Here is a 16,342-nt window from a genome sequence, read left to right as displayed (position 1 = left end):
AAAAATAACATTTTAAGTATCAATCAGTTTTATATATATATATTTCATGTAATTACTTGTGAGGGATATGCAAGCTATACATCATATAGTAATCTGTGGGGGAGCTTTTACAGGAATTAAACTTGTCAGACGTCTGGTTCCTATCACCACCACTATGAACAATTTTAACTCTGTAAGTTTCTCTCGAACGGAACATTAAACACCAAAACGCCCCGAATGACTTTGTTTCCATTTTAACGATTGAATTATGCGGAATTTTGAAAAATCGCTGAAATTCCCCTTTAATTCTCTGATTTTTGAGATTTTTTATGATTGTTTTAGGGTTTCTGGCATGTATTCATGGCGGAGAATTACATGCTTTATAAGGAAAAATATTCACCAAATAAAACTTTTTCATTGTTTAACATGACATATAACTCAGAAGGTAGTTGTAGGTTCACTGGTGGTTTTGGTGAGTAAATAAAATGGCTGTATTTCCCGTGCAGCCGTTGTGACTCCTGGTTCCTCAGCACCACTGTATAGAAGGCTGAGCCTCTACAATGAACCACATCACATCAAACCACCCTGAGTAAATACTCCACCACTGCGTTATACACGGACTCCCCTTTACATGCACTGGAGTGTGATGATGGCGGATGCCGGCTGCTGAGATGTGTATATATGCGTCTGTGAGCTCGTGTGCAGCACCTTTGGACTTCATTTGCTGCATGAGCAGGTCGAGCAGCTCCTCTCCCCGCAGGTCACTCGAGTTCAGCTGCTGCTATAAACAGGAGGCCATTACGGGGCGGACGGAGCAGCAGTGAGGAGAAGAGCTCAGAAGCTGCTCGGACTGGACCGGAGAGCCTCGGACATGTTCTACAGGTCGCTCTTGAGGACTGGACTGCTCGTATGGAGGCAGGAACAGCGGACTGTGCTGAAATGCGCCCCGTCGGCTTTGGCGAGTGTGCGCGAGCGGCGCCACAGCACCTCCAACACAGTGATGACCGGGAATAAACTAAAGAGCATGGAGGACCTGGGCGGACCCAGCTTTTTAACATCGCTGTACTGGCTCTTTGGGAAAGGCTACTTCCAGATAACTCACCAAATGCAGGTAACACGCTTAATCGTGCTTGAAAAGTCCCTGCTGTGTTACGGGTTCACTGGATGAATGAGACCACGGTAAAGCAGGGTACCAATTGTGTCCTTTTCGGTTCGGTACTACTAAGACTAACATCTCGATACCGATACCGATTCTGACACCTGTACATGTTTTTTGCCCACAGTGAATGTGGGCATAAAATCTGGACCTTTGCATTGGTATTAAATTATTTGCCTTATAAACTGTGCAGTAGGGGGGTCCGAGATATCAAGCATATATGCCCACTACGGTCAGCACCCTGCTGTCTGCCATTGCTGGTCCACCCTCAGACCACCCAGATTATTTTCCTGCATACAATGTCTAACTAGTTTTTAATCTACTCAAACAGATTTTAAATATGCACAGCCTTTTATTTTGGAAAATAAACTAAGACAATTATTACAAACAATTGAGACAAAAGTAATTTATGACTAGGCCTAATATAAAATGATCTTGTTGAAAATGTTGCTTGCACTGCTAGATTGGTTGGTTTAACTGTATAACTGGCTTTTTATGATATCACTGTTACAATTATTTACTTAACTAATTTACAAAGGATAACAAAAGAAAGAAATGAAGGGAAAATAATTACACTGTAAGTGGGAGAAGTGGCACTCTGCTTAACCACCAGCCGCCTGCTTTGCCATCAGTGAGCCAACAATGGCCCGTTGTACCTTCTTGCTGTCTAGGGGTGAAACAGGGAGAAGGAACAGTAGTTCTCAGCCCACTTTTATCAGTGCACCCAGATTTCTGTCTGCTACTCTCTCCTTTCAAAAGGAAAAAGTTTCTTCACCATGAAAAAATTATGAGTGATGTTTTGAGTCTCATTCGTTTTGATCACCTGCCCTATAGTTTTCTACTGTTTCCACCCCAGTGCCTGATGTGTCTGTTATTTTCATTCTATGAAGATTGAGCACAACAAAATTTATGGGCCACTGTGGAGGTCCAAATATGGACCACTGGTGATTGTGAATGTGGCCAGTGCGGAGCTGATAGAGCAGGTCCTGAGGCAGGAGGGTCGACACCCCATTCGCACCGACATGCCCCACTGGAGGACCTACCGGGAGCTCCGCAAGCAGGCCTATGGCCCTCTCACAGAGTGAGCATTCTCCATCCATTTCCATACTGACAGCAAAATATCAGTGCTTAGTTCTTCTTTCCACTGTTGTAATCTGTAGTAACCTGTTGTAATCATAGACGTAGTCCCAGCTATGACTGCTGCTAGGAAGGGGTGAATGTCATGATCAGTTTCCTGCTGTTTGGTAATGTATTTCACAATTCTTTGGAAACTAAGTCTCACCTACATTTCCATTTCATTCAGTCATCTCTGAGTAATATGTAATATTTCAGTACATACTTCTAGAGCAGTTATCAGTCTGTCATTACAGAATGTGTCCATACAGAGTACAGAGTCATACCTTGTGATGTGATGAAACAACCACCTAAAACAGTGCCAAAGCTTTTTTTTTTCTTTTTTAGAAATGTCTGTGTCCAGGATTCAGCAAAAGTAAACAAGTTGATGTAATGTGATTTTCGTTCACTCCTGTTGACCTTGACCTGCATGGCTGTCCATCTGATTTAAAATGGCACAGAAAATGTGTAATAAAATATCACTCAAATATGTCTCAAGCACAGTTTGATAATGGCTGTGGACCATCTTTATGTCTGTTCCCATAGGCCATGGGTTACAGAGTAGATTCAGTACAGATATTACATAACATTTAGGCAGTAAAAAGCAGGGTTCAAGTTGTGGCAGAGGTAGAAGGTCTGACTATGATGTGACCTATATAGATATATATTTATGGTATTACTAGTCAGGAGTCATTTAACTTCATATATGTATGAATACAAACGTCTTCATATATGTATGAATGCAATACAAATATCTTAAACCCTTTTTATTTATTCAGTTTTGTTGCATCTCATAAGAAGCAAAACCAAATTATGATTCAGGTTGCCAGACTGGTTCAGTTTCTGGCCATGTATTGGTTGCCCAACCAGCAAACATGTCCCCTACAACCCCATTCAATTCAAACCCAGGTATATAGTTAACATAAGTACTGTTCTTTATTGACCTGTAGAATAGGAGCAGAATGGCAGCGCATCAGAAGCATCCTCAACCCTCGCATGTTGAAGCCCAAACATGTGTCTTCCTACACTAACGCCATCAACGAGGTGGTGACTGACTTCATAGAGAAGGTGGATTGGCTTAGGACAACAAAAGGCAATGGCGTTATGGTGCATGACGTAGCAGGGGAACTCTACAAGTTTGCTTTCGAAGGTAAAACAGCATTAAAACCCATTTGTGTTCAAATTTTCCCTGTGAATATACGTTCATTATTGTCTTACAACTGACCAATTTAAACAGGTTCAACATTAACTAGTGTTCACGAGTTTGGAATCACAATTCAAAAGTCGATGATCAATGTTATCAAAAAAAAAGAGGCTACTCCTCTACAACTTCACAGATTTCAACTAATTAGAAGGTAGCAGTAGATCAGTGGTGTCCTGTCATATCTGCAGAGGGCCAGTGTGCCTGCAGGTTTTCATTCCAGCAAATCAGGAGCTCACCTGATCAGTTGTTAGAAGACTGTGACCAACTGATCAAACAAGAAGAATAAGGCGTGCTCCTGCGTGTTTGGAATGAAAACCTGCAGCCACACCAGCTCTCTGCGGATAAGATTGGACACCCCTGCTGTAAATGATTCCTTAATCCATAAGAAAGCTGTAAAACATTGGAACATTTAGGTTATAATAAAATGGCATCCAGGATGCCTTGCATTTAAGAAGTAGTAATGAAATCTTACGCAGATAACTTGTCAAGGAATTACTGCTTGTAAATAATTCCAGTACATTATTTATCAGTTAAGGACTTATTGCAGTTCCTAAGACAATTGCAATATTGAATCAAACATTCTGAAATACATTTTGGTGTCTGGATTAGAGTATTTCAGTCTACACTGTGCAAGTTATTACTGAATAAAATAAAATAGCAGTGATTTCAATTCCTTTTAAATGCTAGTATATGTTCCCCTAAAGCCACAAAACCCCTTTAAATAATTGTATTCTTTCAGCCGAGTCTTTAAAAAGCTGTATGACTCTTTTCTACACATTTAGAAAAGAGAAGGAGGGGTATAAACTGTCACTATATTAGTTGGCAATGGACTTAAATGCTTGCAGTATTATTAGGACTGGACGATTTCATCTGTGCTGTTATACCGTGATACTGCTTTTCAGTTTCAGTTTTGATTTGATTTTATTTGTTTTTCATTTCTTTATATTATTTTTTAACACTCGTTTTATCCAGGACCTGAGAGTTTACTGCAGGATACATTGAAAAGTGGTGTTTTGAATTTTGTGATTAAAATGTCAAGAGGTTGAACATTAATACAATGTATGACACAAACACAGTTGCTATCAGAACAAGTAAACTTACAGGGAGCGATTCTGTTGATGTAGTATATGTTATTTGTGTGCAACTACTAGACTAGTTTTTCAGTGTGTGTCATTTGCTCAGTGCTTCAGACTGTTTTTGAAAGTTCATAAATATCATATAAATAGTAGATTTTCTTTCTGGATATGGATGTGCTGTCTGCTTGATGTGCTGTCTGGTTGATGATTGCAGACGTGTGTTACGTTCCTTTTGGAGTAATTTCGAGAGAAGAATCCAGTCCAGTCAAAACAAGTTCCAGCAAGTTAGTAATGCATTCTTGCGCATGTAGAATAGCAGTACCTGACAGGCAGGAGTTCATTAACTTTGTTAATGGAAGCTCAAATATTGTCTGATACTGTGAATTATTTGAAAAATGTACTGAGATATTTTTTTATCAGTACCGCCTAACCCTAAAACATTATTAACAGGACTGTGCGTGAAACTACATCATATCAGCATTGTCAAGTAAAGGAAAGAGTTTAGCCCCAGGTATGACATTTTTATGGATAAATGATAACAGATTTGCTTGTGACCTAGATTGCCATGTTTACTATAGTATTTAGTATTTTATAGTATTTTAAGGTCATGTAAGCAATTTGAAAAGAGCAATCCATTTGTACTGATGACCATCTTTGGTGGTCTTTATCAGTCAAACAGTAAGTCTAGGTTGTAGTAAAACCATGGATTAGCACAGATTATGACGTGCGCAGAAGATCAAGGCATATATCGGAATTCAGAGGCCTTGGAGGTGCTTCAAACTGGCCTTGACTCTATTCCCATGAAGTTGATCATTGTAGCTGTGTAGATTAGATACAGTGTGTCTCACTGCACTTCTGATCTTTTGTATGCACACGTCAGACTTGGTGTGAGGGGAATGTATGGGAAGCAATTGCTATGTTAGGACAGACTTCTCCATTCCCTTCATGTCCGAAGTCTGACGTGTCTGTACAAAAGATCAGGTGTAGTGAGAGACGCTATATCTAATCTGCACAGTTACAGTGATCACATGAATAGAGTCAAGGTCAGCATCTTCAAGGCCTCTGAATGCTGATGTTTGGCTTGATCCTCGTCTTCTTCTTTGTGAAATCTTTTTTTGCTCTGTGGAACACGCTTTAGTTTTATGGTGTTATATTACATTGCAGTTTTACTTAGATTAGTATATCTCTGCTTTCAGGACAAAACCTCATATCTCCAAAAGGTAACTTTACAGGACAAGAAAAAACATTCTTAACTTTTAATGGAAGTAAATGGAGAAATATTTTTTGGATCATTTCTGGTGGTTTGTTCATCATAAAATTTTGACACAACATAAAGGGCAAGTACCTTTTTCAAATTATGTCAAAAAATGAAAACAACAAAAATGGAGATGCAAGGTTTTCTCCCAACAGCAGCGTTATGTAAAAAAAAAAACATTGTATGTCCAAAATAGTAACTTTACAGGAGAATGAAAAAACGTTCATTCGTAATGTAAGAATGTAAAATCTATGTAATTCTTTTTCTGTGTAACTCTGGGCTACCTCAAAGTGCTTTACAGACAGGTGATAATGTTTAACAATAATAGACAAGACACTGACTGATCAAGTTAAAAAGAAATACCAAAAACACTCAGAAGTTTAGTTGAATGCTAAGTTAAAGAGATACATTTTCAAATGTGTGCACTGAGCTTGACTGTCTAATAAAAAGTGGAATTGAGTTCCGAGGCCTCTTCATGTTTTCTGTATTTTACAGAAGGTATTTGTAGAGGGCCAGTATCTGCTGATCTAAGATCACATGTTGGAACATAAATAGACAGACACTCTGTGATGTGAGCGGATGCTTTAAGGTCATTTAGAGCCTTGAAAACTAGAAGCAGAATTTTAAAATCTATCCCAAACGATACAGGTAGCCAGTGGAGTTATTTTAAAACATGGGTGATATCAACTCTCTTTTTTGTTTTTGTTAGGATCTTTGCTGCTGCATTTTGTGTGAGTTGTAGAGGACGGATTGTTTTCTTAGGAAGATCACACACCCAGGTTTCGTACTTCAGGTTTGGTATATGAAGCTAAAGAACTGAGCTTCTCATAAGTATTCTCAGTATTTCAGTTTTTTTCTTTTTTGAGTCTTAAGAAGTTTTGCGACATCCACTGAGAAATATCGTACACAGAGCTGATAAGTCTGTCTACTGATGATGTTTATCATCAGAAGTAATGTATAATTAAGTGTCAATAGCATTCCTAATGACATCACCTAGAGGTAACATGTGCAAAGAGAAGAGCAAGGTGCCTAAAACTGGACCCTGTGGGACTCCACAAAAAATGTTGAATCTCTTTGATGAATGATTACCCAGTGAAGTCAAGAATTGTCTATGCATTAAATATGATTTAAACCATTCTAGAACAGTGCCTGAGAGGCCTACCTAATATTCAAGGCGATGTATTAGAATTTTATAATCAACGGTATTAAAAAGCTGCACTAAGATCCAACAGTACCAAAATAGAAGGATTTTGTGCATCAGCGCTAAGCCTGAGATCATCGACAACACCAAACAATACTGTCTCAGTACTATGGTTAGAACAAAAACCTGATTAAAACTTCTCATATAACTTGTTTGATATTAGATTTGCGTTGAATAGTTTGAAGGTAACTTTTCTGACACTTTACATAAAAAAAGAAAAAGATTAGAAATTGGTCTAAAATTATTTAGTACAGAAGGATCTAAGCTGTTCTTTTTCAGTAGGGGATTCACCAGGGCAGATTTAAAAGCATCTGGAACAGCACCTGTTGACAGAGAACACAGTCAAAAAAACATCTTAAGGAATGAACTAGGAACAGGCTCAGGATCACATGTGGACAAGCATAATTGTTACTAACATTTGTAAACTCCTGATGATTGTTCTCATGTTCTTTTTGTGAAGTTTTAGTTCATGTTATTTCAGTGATGTGGGTTTTGAATGGGTGGAATGCTTTTAAGCATGGTGATTTTGAATATATAAAATTTAGACAGATCTTTGTATGAGTTTTGTGAGGAGATTTGCTCTCCTTCTCAGACAGCAGCAGGTTCTCTCTGTGCAGGAAATATATAATTATTGAAATTAAATAGACATCATCACTGTTGAAAACTCTTATTATGATGTGTGGTAGGAATATGCTCAGTGCTGTTTGAGACGCGGATGGGCTGTCTGAACGAGGTGGTTCCAGAAGAAACACAGAAGTTCATCTTCTCTGTTGGAGAGATGTTCCGCCTCTCCCCCATCATCGTCCTCTTTCCCAAGTCTCTGTGGCCCTACATGCCCTTTTGGAAGCATTTTTTGGCTGTGTGGGACCACCTATTCAAAGTAGGTGAGTGAAATCCCTGGTTCAAAAGAACCACACAGATGTGAACTAAACACATCAGAAACTTGCTATGATTTCTTGCAGCCCACATTTGCATAATCAGAACAATCCTTAAGGTCATTGCTCTTGAAAGCTGACCAACTGGAACCATGTTTTATTTACACAGGTTTACTGCTGGGTCAGTTCTCAGTGAACATTACATCTGTGCTTACTGATGAGATGGAGTCATGTTGAAGGTTATTTCTCGGGCTGCACTGTCATGGAACTTTTAGCCTGATAGGATAATCAATAATAGACACCTTGTGTTTCTGTATGTTGAAGCAAGTTAACACCATAGCCTAATCCATATGTGAAATGCAGAGCACAGAAGACATACGCAAAAGTTTGAATACCCCCCGGTCAAGTTTGAATACCCCCAGTCAAATTGCATGTACATTCTCTACAGGGAACAAACTGCAGACAATGCATTTGTGTGCAAACTTAGTGTACAGTTTCTTTTTAGTTTAACATATTGGAAGAAAAAATTAGATAAAATCTAAAATGTACCATAACTTCTGTACAGGCCACATGTTCTGTTTTATTTTTACTTTGAATATATTAAATTTAGCAAATAAACAGTAATTGTGTAAACAGTAAATTTTCATTTATGACTGTATAATGCACCACAAGTTTTTTGGCATTGTCATGCCAAAATCCTAGAACCTCAAACCGGCATAAAAAATCACTGAAGTCATCAGATGACACCTCACCAAATAGATATGTACATGGTTTAAAAGTTTTTTAATGCTGTGTTCAGCGGATGATCTGGTTCAGAAGAAGATGGTGGAGATTCAGGAGAAGGTGAAGCAGGGTCTGCCAATAGAGGGAGAGTACCTCACTCACCTGCTGGTCAGCGAGCAGATGTCCCCCACAGAGGTGTTAGGCAGCATCACTGAGCTTCTGCTGGCCGGAGTCGACACCGTGAGTTTTGAACGTTTAATTGGAAACAGATGAAAGCAGCGAGGTTCACATACAGGCATCATCATAGCATCAGTATGTCTTAAATGGCAATGTCTCTACACCACAGACATCCAACACTATCTCCTGGGCTCTGTATCACTTGGCTCGAGAGCCAGAAATCCAGCAGAGGCTACATGATGAGGTGATTAGTGTTTGCCCAGGTGACAAAGTGACTTCCAGCGAGGACATCAGCAAGATGCCTTTGCTGAAGGCTGTTGTTAAAGAGACCCTTCGGTGAGGAATTGATTGATTCTGCTCTTGTGCTGACCAAATGCAATATTTAAACCTTATAAGTCTTAAGCTTTTGCTGGCAATAACAAAGGCATGTTACAATTTTATAGGTGTTTAATTATTGCTCACAAGAAACCAAATTGGCAATTGTAAATATGAAGAGTTGTGATTTGAATTTGAGGAAAATGTTGTGCATACAGTTTTTTACATTGTTGTCATTGTTTGACATAGAAACAAATGGAAAAAACAATCAGTAAATCTAATGCACATACAATAAATTACAAAAATAACTGTATTTAATAAGTGGTAATTTCATTTTATTTCATTTCAATTTCATAACTCTATACTTTTAACAGTTAAACCATCTAGTCTGCGATTCTCACAGTGGGAGAGGCAGTGTTGCTCAAGCAATCAAATGAGAAAACTGATTCCAAAGACATGTATGAAAATGTTCTATTCGTGATGATTTATTACATTATCCCTTTAGGCTATACCCTGTGGTGCCAGGAAATGCTCGCGTCATTGCTGAAAATGAAACAGTGGTGGGTGGCCACCTCTTCCCTAAAAATGTAAGATTTACCACTTACTGTTTATTTCATAACTACAAGCACATTTCCAAAAAAGCTGGGACGTTGTGCAAAATGTAAATAAAAGCAGAATGCAATAATGTGCAAATCATTAAGCCGTATATGTAATTTAAAATAGTACAACATATGAAATGTTTAAACTGAGCAATTTTATTGTTTTTAGAAAAATATATGCCCATTTTGAATTTGTTGCCAGCAACACGTTTCAAAACATTGGGTCAGGGGCAACAAAAGACTGGTAAAGTTGTGTAATGCTAAAAAACACCTGGTGGAACATCTCACAACTAATTAGGTTATTTGGCAATGGGTCAGTAACATGATTGGATATAAAATAAAACGTACGAGAGGCTGAGTCTTTCAGAAGTAAAGATGAGGAGGGGTTCACCACTCTGTGGAAGACTGCACAGGTAAATAGTGCAGGATGACGTTTATCAGTGTAAATTAGCAACTTAGGGGAACTTTGGGATTATCATCATCTACGATACATAATATCATTAAAAGATTCAGAGAATCCAGAGAAATCTCTGTATGCAAGGGACAAGGCCAAGTAAAAGTGAGGCAAAGTAAAAAAGTGTCATGTAGTCCAGTGAGTCAAAGTTTGTTGTCAATGCACAGTTCAAAAGCCGCCATCTGGGATGGTATGGGGTGCATTAGTGCACATGGGAAGGCACCATTAATGCTTAATGATATATACAGGTTTTGGGGCAACATATGCTCCCATCCAAATGACGTCTTTTTCAGGGAAGGCATTGCTTATTTCAGCAAGACAGTGCCAAACCACACTCTGCACATATTACAACAGCATGGCTCCGCAGTAAAAGAGTCCAGGTGCTGAACTGGAGACCCCGAACAGCTGAGCAGCTGAAACCCTATATCAAGCAAGAATGGGAAACCTTTCACTTTCAAAACCACAGCAGTTTGTCCCCTCAGTTCCCAAACGCTTACAGAGTGCTGTTAAAACAAGAGGTGATGTAACACAGTGGTAAACATGCCCCTGTCCCGGCTTTTTTGAAATGTGTTGTTGGCATCAAACTCAAAATGAGCATGTTTTTTTTTTCAGAAAGAATAGAATATCTCAGTTTTGACAACTGATTTGTTGTCTTTGTACTATTTTCAATTAAATATAGGGTTTAAATGACTTGCACATCATTACATTCTGCTTTTATTTACATTTTGCACAGCGTCCCAACATTTGTTGGTAACAGGGTTGTAAAATCAACCACACTGATCTACAAACAAAACTTTGTAAGAACAATAAATAATAATATTAAAAATACAGTAATAGTAATGGTAACTTATAAGGATTGTATTTGTTTTAGTACAGGCTACAGTAAGCTGCAATCTATCTTCATAATTATTTACCTATGCGTCTCACCTGTAATTCCATGTGCACATGAGTACTGAAAAGTACTGAAACAGTAATTACAAAGTAAATACATTAAAATAGTACAGCTCACTCACAGTGGGTTCTCTCTTTTACAGACTCTGTTCCACTTGTGTCACTATGCAGTGTCCTATGATGAGAAGATATTTCCTGAGCCTCATGCATTCTTACCTCAGCGCTGGCTGCGGGGGGAGAAGCAGTTAAGCCAGCATCCGTTCGGCTCTGTTCCCTTTGGTTTTGGCATCCGTGCCTGTCTAGGCCGCAGACTGGCTGAGCTGGAGATGTACCTGATCCTGTCCCGGGTAAAGATCACATACAAACCAATCCTTATACCCCTTTTACACCTGCTCCTTTCAGGCATCTTGAATATCAGGACTATATCTGGATGATCCTCATAAAAATACAGGTGTACATTCACATTCACAAAGACACATTTCTGACAGATTTAGTCTGATCTAATCACTCAGACCAACAGGAGGTGATCTGAGACATATTTTATTCTGATGTTATACAAGTGTAAATACAACCAAAACACATTACATCAAAATACATTATACATAGCGCGTGTGGTCGGTGACCGTGACAAATAAAACAGCTGTTTTCTTGCAAACATCAACTTCCAAAGCTCGCTTAAGTGAGTTTAAGTACTCAGTTTTAATTTACTTTAAATCTTTTGCATAGAACAAGATAAAACAGAACCAAGGAACAACACCAGCAATTGGTTGTCGTGTTATGAGCTTATCTACATATTACATTATTACATGCCATATAGCAGTTTGATTTCAGTTTGACTAACCGCAGCCACATTTGAATACCAAGTACAAATACATGTAAATCTTATTAGGACACAATCCAGTCATGGGAAGATGTAAACAGGGTTATTTTATTATTATTTAGTCCTTTTTCCACCCCTGCATTATAATTTCCCTTATGAACCTTCTTTCTTTTGGAGTAGCTGTAATTGTTGACACTAAGCATTAAGCAGTTGGGCAGCACAGATAAGAGTCAGCAAGAGTTAACTATGGTTTGAACTTTTCTAAACTATGTTTTTTTATTTTTCTGAATTCACCATTTGTGCAAGGCCTTTTATGGCATTGCCTCAATGGATATATTATCGCAAAAGCTCCATATTGTTGAGTGTTCACTGTGTATCGCTCTCACATTGGACACAATATCCAGTGCTCAACAACACTTTCCAAACACAGGAAGCACAGGATATTTTGTTTGTTCACTGTAACTGTCATTCCTTAGAGTTGCTTTTTTTCTAATCTCTTTTTTCTCTTTTATATCTCTTTTTTCTCTTTTATTTGAGGAGAACCAATACTGAGTGTGCTAAAACATTAACTCTCAACACTAGGGTGTGGAGCTTTATGATATCACACATTAATGTGACTCAGGAAGTATTACCTGTCTGTCAAAGATTCATATTTTTTTTACCAAAATTGAGGGAAATCAGGCTGCCATAGCAGATAAATGGAAAGCCTGTTCCAAGAAAACCACATACCTGATAAGCTGCCATTGCCCTCCAGGAACCCTGAGTGATTTCACTATGGTTTGTTGTTTTTGCAGTAGAGAGGGAACATTAACCACCTGCAGACCTTCACCTTTGCTCTTAGTAAATCTGTCTGGTTATATTGGTCACAATATAGATCTGTGCAGTGAATATGATGTCTCAGTTCCTTTTGAACATGTAGTAAACTTAGCCTTGGACTAAACTGTAATGTCACATGCCTGTGTAGTCAAGGTTTAGGCTTATTCTGGGTCAGTGAAACGGCCTAAAAGAGTTCATTAATGACACTCTAACAGCCCTTGATTATACAACCCTGCAGTAAAAAATAAAATACTTAAGTGACTGTACTTCATTATTGTACTTGGAAGATTTGTACTGTGCTACAACTAGTGCTTTGCAAACTAGATATTCATGCTGATCAGGCATAATCAGCTCCTGTCCTGCACTGTTGAGGCAAACGAGGAACAGGAGTGCTTTGTGGTTCTGCAGTATGGAGACTGCAGGGATAATGCAGCACAATGCAGGTTTTAATAAAAAAGTCACACTGTGTGCACGCAAACTGTGCAAGGGCTTATCACCAGTGTGTGGGTGTTTAAGTGTTAAAAGTCAGTTGAAAAGGGTAAAGACAATGCTCACTTCTGTCTTGTTGACATAGAAGAGTGGTTCCCAGTCCTGGTCCTTGGGGACCCACACCATGCACAGTTTTGTGTTTTCCTACCAAAACACATCCACTTCAGCCCAGGAAGGGGTTGTTAATTACCAGATTAATTGGATCAGGTGTGTTGGGAGAAGGGATAACTCTAAGGTGTGGAGGGCAGGGGGTCCTCTTGGACCAGATTTGGCAACCACTGATGTAGAGCATTATTAGCTCATACCCAGCAATGTAAAAAGTCCTGAGTCTTAATTATTTGTTTGTTTGTTTTATAACATGTATTTTTACTGTTATACTTGAGTTTAAATGAATATACCTTTTTTCACACCATGAAATGTTTGGCTCCATATTTTCTTTATTTTACTTTTATTTTAAGTAAGATTGTGATATAGCAACCATATTTTAACTTAAGTATATTTTTTCTGTACTTTTCCCACATCTGACTATACTCACCAAATAAATTCAAGTTATTCTTCCTTTTTTTGCAGTTAATTAAACACTACGAAGTGCGGCCAGATCCCACAGGAAAGAGTGTGAAGCCAATCACTAGAACTCTCCTGGTGCCGGCCACGCCAATCAACCTTCAGTTTATTGACAGACAGCCTGTCCAAGCACAGGCAGCTGCTTGATGATTGGACATCGATGACCACCGAAAGTTCTAACCAGCCATTTCCTGATGTTCCTGAAGTTTTAACCAGTTAATTTCCTTATGCATTACTTTTGTTCTAGTATGTACTAAAGGACTGGTTTACATTGCCTCCCTTACCTTCTGTCACTTACAACGCATATTGTTTTAACAGTAATAACAAAATGATCTTTTCAGTCACACCTGAAGGGGTGCATTGTAATTGTAAGTACTGTGTAAATAACCTTAGTATTTTAATTGTATAACTGTTGCTAGCTGTGCTGGTGAGCTCTGTATGTGGGTCAAATGACTCTTTATTTTCTCTTTATCTTGTTGACTCAGTGGCACCATCATGAATACTAGAAATGGATTTAACTACTGCTTCAAGCTGTTGTGAACAGCTAGTCTTTTTATATGATCTTCAAGCTCATGCCTTTTAGTTAAATAATTTATGTATTTGTAAATGTTGCATTTTACATTGTCCACACACTTCCACACATTTTGGAAATAGTAAACTGATTTACAGAATCACTTCAGTAGTACAGTGCACAAGTCAGAGACCACCCATCGTTTATTTCATTGCCAGTCAAAATGGCCATTAAGTTCAAGTTATTTATTTTTCAGAATCAGGAAAAAAGCAGAAACAAAAGCAGAAACGCTGAAAAAAATCACCGAAGCTTTAACATAGATCTTTTTTTGATATTATCACTGTCCAAATAAAAACAAGTTAATGCAAAGAGATTTTATTAGAAGCAAATTTGGAACATTTCTATTGGTCTATAGGTCTCAAGTTCAGCTGCTGAGTTCAAATTATGCAGAAAAAAATTGCTTTTGTTGTTTCAGGAGACTTACTTTCAGTTTTCAAAGAAATCTGCAGGGATATTTTTCAATACCTCCAAAGTTCAGTCTTAGAAGTTGGTTGTATTTTCTCCTTCTCAAGATTGAATTATTCCCAAACATATTGAGTGATGTTGAGGTCTGGACTCTGGGGCGGTCAGTTCATTGTTCTGAGAACCCCAGCAGCGTCTTTGTTCGATTTTCTTCTTTTTTGTCTATTTCCTTTTCTCAGTAACGGCTTCTTGACAGCTGCACATCCTTTCAGACTCATAGTATTGAGTTGTCTTCTCACAGTGGAAGGATGGACAGAAACACATGTGGACTTATCTCACAAAGATGGAAGCTTTAAGTATTGTTTATCTGATGGTGACAGTTTTGGTGGTCTACCAGGTCTTGCACAGTTATTAGGAGTCCCATTTTCTCCTTTTTTCCACTTATTTTCCCCTGACTTTCTTCTTCTTATGCAAGTGGACTTTATATCTAATCTCCTCAGAAATATCCCCTGAATGAATAACGTGGACTGTTTTAACTGGAATAAATGAAGGGTGGTCTCTAATGTTTGCACACCACTGTACGATTGTATAACCAATATCAGATAAATGTGCTAAAAATCAAGGAAACAGCAATGAAATGTGGAACTTTCTTCTTATATGTTATGTGCTGTATGGCTTTAGTGGGCACGGTACTGTCTAAATGTGACTGCGGTTAGTAGTGGCAAATAAGGCATGGAGGCACATCATGTCAAAGAAAAACTGTGACACAGTTTGATTTAGTATTGTCTGTTTGTACAGGCCTTTAACTAGAGTCCTGTCAATAGCATGTGTTCTACAGTTGATCAGAGATGGACACTGTACGTTGATGAGGTTAGAATAAGTGACATAGCTGTTTTCAGTCATCAGTACTGTTCTGACATAGCCTGTTGAGCATTGTCCCATTTTAATAGCCCCATTGTTCCACAAGTCTCTATATGAACGTGACAGAAAAGTGAAGCTCTACACATTTCGGGAGCATTTTCCCATGAACTTCCCAAGATCTACAGAATAGCAGAGACAAACACAGACCTGCTGAAGTCTATGACTGTAACCTCCTTTTGCACAAAGAGAGTCTTTGTACTGAAAGGGGCTGCTGTTTCCATGCAACAGTCGTACTGATCTCAGACAATAGCTATTAAATGTGTCAGATAACGTGTTTGTAAGATTCAGTGTTTTCAGAAGTTTCAAAAAACGTTTTCGCATCTGAAATGTACAAAAAGTACTGTTCTTAATCTAACTCTGTTAATGAGTGCAGACTGTTAAAAGCACATGAGCTTGTTGAAATGATGCATAATAAATGTAGCTCTGCAGCTGTAAATAAAATGTCCAACAGCAAACTGTGGATTTGCATAGAGAGTGAATAAGTGACAGTGACAGATTTATATGTCATCTTTTGAGTGAGCGTAAAGCAGCTATTTCACACAATGTTTAGTAAATCAGTGTAATATTTAGTAGAATAATGCTCTCTGACCTGCACAGTTGCTTTAACAAAGGCCATGTTTGAACCAATAAGAGGAAAGACGAAAGAAAAAGTGTTTTATATTCGATACTCTTAACCTCTTTTGGTTAAAACTTTCATATTCGATACTCTTAACCTCCTTTTGCAGTTCCCCTAGTGGCCAT

At 38.3% G+C, this 16,342-nt stretch overlaps 1 protein-coding gene across 1 annotated transcript; it reads left to right on the top strand.

The window, feature by feature from the left end:
* The first annotated feature begins 635 nt into the window (after positions 1-635).
* Positions 636-16,061, top strand: si:dkey-91i10.3 (cytochrome P450). The gene is made up of 9 exons (XM_036594148.1): positions 636-1,090; positions 2,026-2,216; positions 3,199-3,398; positions 7,671-7,868; positions 8,659-8,822; positions 8,929-9,095; positions 9,580-9,661; positions 11,162-11,365; positions 13,714-16,061. The coding sequence occupies exons 1-9, from the start codon at positions 851-853 to the stop codon at positions 13,852-13,854; spliced, it is 1,587 nt and encodes a 528-aa protein (XP_036450041.1). The 5' UTR covers positions 636-850; the 3' UTR covers positions 13,855-16,061.
* Positions 16,062-16,342: the final 281 nt, after the last annotated feature.

The sequence above is a fragment of the Colossoma macropomum genome, unplaced genomic scaffold, assembly GCF_904425465.1.
Source record: "Colossoma macropomum unplaced genomic scaffold, Colossoma_macropomum, whole genome shotgun sequence".
In the NCBI taxonomy this organism is placed as follows: domain Eukaryota; kingdom Metazoa; phylum Chordata; class Actinopteri; order Characiformes; family Serrasalmidae; genus Colossoma; species Colossoma macropomum.
The sequence above is the reverse complement of the archived record's forward strand: the minus strand, read 5'-3'. Positions and strand labels throughout refer to the sequence as shown.